The following is a 3,236-nucleotide window of genomic DNA, read 5'->3' as shown; positions in this document are numbered from 1 at the left end:
CGGAACGTTCCGTGCCACAGCAGAGACTGAGGGGCATGTCGGGGCACAGGGGTGGGATGGCCATGCACCTCAAGGCCTGGTGCCCAGCCCCCGTGTTCCCGTGTCTGTCACAGCTTGCTGGTCTGCACGGGCCTGCCAGCCTCAGGGCTGGGCACAGGCAGTGCGGGTTCTGGTGGCCGCAGTTCCCCAGGGTCAGCGTCCTCAGAGCCATCGCCCTTGCGCAGGCAGAGAACCTTCCGGAAGCTGCGTCGGAAATTATCGGAGAGGAAGCCGTAGAGCACAGGGTTGGCACAGCTGTTGGCATACGACAGCACGACCACGCAGACATAGAGGCCGGCAGAGGCAGGCTCCTCAGGCAGCGGGAAGGCCAGGTTGACGATGTTGAGCAGGAAGAAGGGTAGCCAGCAGCCCACGAACACCAGCACCACCACCACCACCATGCGGGTCACGCGGCGCTCTGAGCGCCGGCGCCGAGGACAGCCCGCCCGCACGCCAGCCGCCTTCACTCTGACCACGATGAGCAGGTAACACAGACAGATGACCAGCAGCGGCCCAAAGAAGCCCAGCACGGAGGTGTAGGTGATGAAGACGGCGCCCCAGAGCCGCACGGGCTCGGGCCAGCTCATGTTGCAGGTGCCCCAGCCCTCCTGCACCTCAGCAAAGGCCAGCAGCGGCAGCGACATGAGCACCGCCAAGGCCCAGATGGCCGCGCTGGCCAGCTTGGCCACCCGTGGGCGGCGCCAGCGGGCTGCGCGCAGTGGGTGCACCACGGCCAGGTAGCGGTCCATGCTCATTACAGTCAGGCAGAAGACGCTGGTGAACTGGTTGATGCCGTCCAGCGTCATGACCAGGCGGCACAGCACAGGCCCGAAGGGCCAGTAGGAGATGGCGTTCTGTGTGGCCAGGAAGGGCAGCCCCAGCATGAGCAGCACGTCGGCCACGGCCAGGTTCAGGATGTACACGTTGGTGACCGTCACCATCTTGGCGTGCCGGAGGACCACGTAGATGACCAGCGTGTTGCCACCCAGCCCCACGGCGCACACCAGCAGGTACAGCACGGGCACCAGCACTGCACGCGCCCCCACTGAGGGCTCCGGACCCCCCAGCGTCCCGTTGTGGCTGCCGGGGCCGGCCACCAACGAGGGGGCAGAGGCGTTCCAGCTGGGTGTGGGGGCCAGGAACAGAGACTCCATGGCAGCCCCCCAGGAGCGCTGGCCCAGCAGCAGCCTTCCACGGTCCCTGCAAGGCGAGAGGGCGGGGCGGTGAGGGGCGCGGCCCGCCCCGTCCAGGGGCAGCCAGCGGTCGGGCCGCTCAGCTCGGCCGGGAATCACATTAAGCAAATTGTTCGGAAAACAATCCAGAGAGGAAGGAGCCGATGGCGGGCAGTGGCTGACCGAGACAGAAAGTCGTCTAGGCTGCCCAGCGACGGCCCCTCCCTGAGGCGTGTCCGCACCCAGCAGGTGACAGCTCCCGGTGGCCCGTGAGCAGAGGTGGGGGGACAGGGCCAGTGTCAGCACAGAGGTGGAGGCCTAGGCCTGTAGGGCGCAGGAACCAGGGGGCCAGCGTCCATCACACCGAGTCAGGTTTGTCAGAGTGAATGCTGCCACACAGAGGCATGGTGTAGCGGAGCTGGCCTGCAGCCCACTGGGGGCTGTCCTGTTTGCAACCCCTCAGCTGTCCTGAGGACAGCGCCACTTGAGTGCCAGTCAGTCACCACAGGGTACCATCCCCGCCCCCGTCAGTCACCATGGGGCACCCCGTCCCTATCTGACTCCTGGTCTGTGTGTTAGTTCCACTTTCTGAAGGAGGCTGGCACCCGCCCAGGCTTCCCCCACTACCTGTGCCAGCCCCTGGGCCCCGGGACCCCTCCATGACAGCCTGCTGTTGTTGGGGGCCCTGGGACCTTCCTGGCCCTTCTGGGCCCAGCATGGGCTTTCCTTCCAGAGGCTCCCCCCCCAGTAGCCTGGGCTCAGCCAGCAGACACCCAGGCCACCAGGTCTGCCAAGCTCGCAAAGCTGGAAGCAGACAGTGGGTGGCAGAGGCAGATGCTAGGGCAGTGCCCGTGGCCCAGCGGCCCTGCTTCTGGGAACAGGAGGCCTGCAGCAGGAAGTCCAGCCTGGCTGGGCATCACAGCAGGCAGCTCCCCGGGCCCTGGCCAGAGACCACCCATGGAAGGCCAGCACCGAGGCTCCTGCAGTGAGGCAGGGGGCTTCCTGCCTTGGACAGAGGCGACCCCCATCGGCTCTGACCTGCTGCCCCAAGGGTACTGTTCCAGGTGGGGGGGGGACAGTAATCCCTTGTCCAGGGGCCCAGCGCAGCCTGCGCGGTGCCCTGATCTGTGAGGGGCCACAGAGCAGGTGGGTGCTGGCTGGGGGCTCTCCTGGGTCCCCACAGCCCCCTGCCCCACAGACCACTGCCCCAGAGCTGTTCTCTTCCTCAGAGGTTAGTCTAGGCCAGGACCATCTGCACCTGCGGCAAGTGGGGACTCCTGACTTCCCCTCCTGGCCCAGGCAGTGGGCAGGGCCAGGAGGACTCTGAGAAGACCCCTGAGGGACCACTACTCTTGGGTGTGGGGGTCGGCAAGAGAGAACCCAGCCAGCTGGGGCAGGGTCTGGGGGCACTGGCCTCATCCTCTCCGCAGTCCTCCCGCGCTCAGCCGACCACGCAACACCGACCTCTTCGCACCGGGTGGACAGCCAGCCTTCCGTGCTCCCGTGGGAACCTGCTTCTCGCACAGACCCCCTCCTGGGCCTTCAATCCCTCCGTCGCGGCCCGTTCCCCTCGACCCAGGATGCCCGCGAGTCCCAGTAGTTGGGGTCAGCGAGGAGGAAGAGGAGCTGGGAGCTGGGACGCAGCCAAGGAGCGAGCGCGAAGGGCGCGCGCGGGGCCCGCCCGGGGCGGGGGGCGCTCACCTGGGCTGCGGCCCGCAGAGCCCTTCCCGCCCCGCGCTGCTGCGTTCTTCGGGGAGCCGCGCGGCGGGGCGGGGCGGGGGCGGGGCGCCTGCGGGGGCGGGGGAGCCTGAGAATGGGGCGCCTAGGCGCCCGAGAGTGGGGCGCCTGGGGGGCCAGGGAGCCCAAGAGTGGGGCGCCTGGGGGCCAGGGAGCTGGAGAGTGGGGACTCCTGAGAGTGGGGAGCAGGGCGGGGAGCAGACTGGTTACCCAGCCACACGTTCCCTCCTCTCCGCAGTGTCTGTGCGCTCCCAGGGGGCCATGCCCCCTGTCACAGCAGGGTGTGTC

General features: G+C 68.0%; 1 protein-coding gene across 1 annotated transcript; it reads right to left on the bottom strand.

Moving 5' to 3' along the window:
• On the bottom strand, positions 1–1,193 carry SSTR5 (somatostatin receptor 5). The gene has a single exon (XM_004596801.2). It carries the CDS (start codon positions 1,191–1,193, stop codon positions 108–110), a length of 1,086 nt encoding a protein of 361 aa, XP_004596858.2. The 3' UTR covers positions 1–107.
• Between the last annotated feature and the right edge of the window lie 2,043 nt (positions 1,194–3,236).

Source organism: Ochotona princeps, chromosome 24, assembly GCF_030435755.1.
Source record: "Ochotona princeps isolate mOchPri1 chromosome 24, mOchPri1.hap1, whole genome shotgun sequence".
Taxonomy (NCBI): domain Eukaryota; kingdom Metazoa; phylum Chordata; class Mammalia; order Lagomorpha; family Ochotonidae; genus Ochotona; species Ochotona princeps.
Note: the sequence above shows the minus strand (reverse complement) of the source record. Positions and strands in the feature narration are given on the sequence as shown.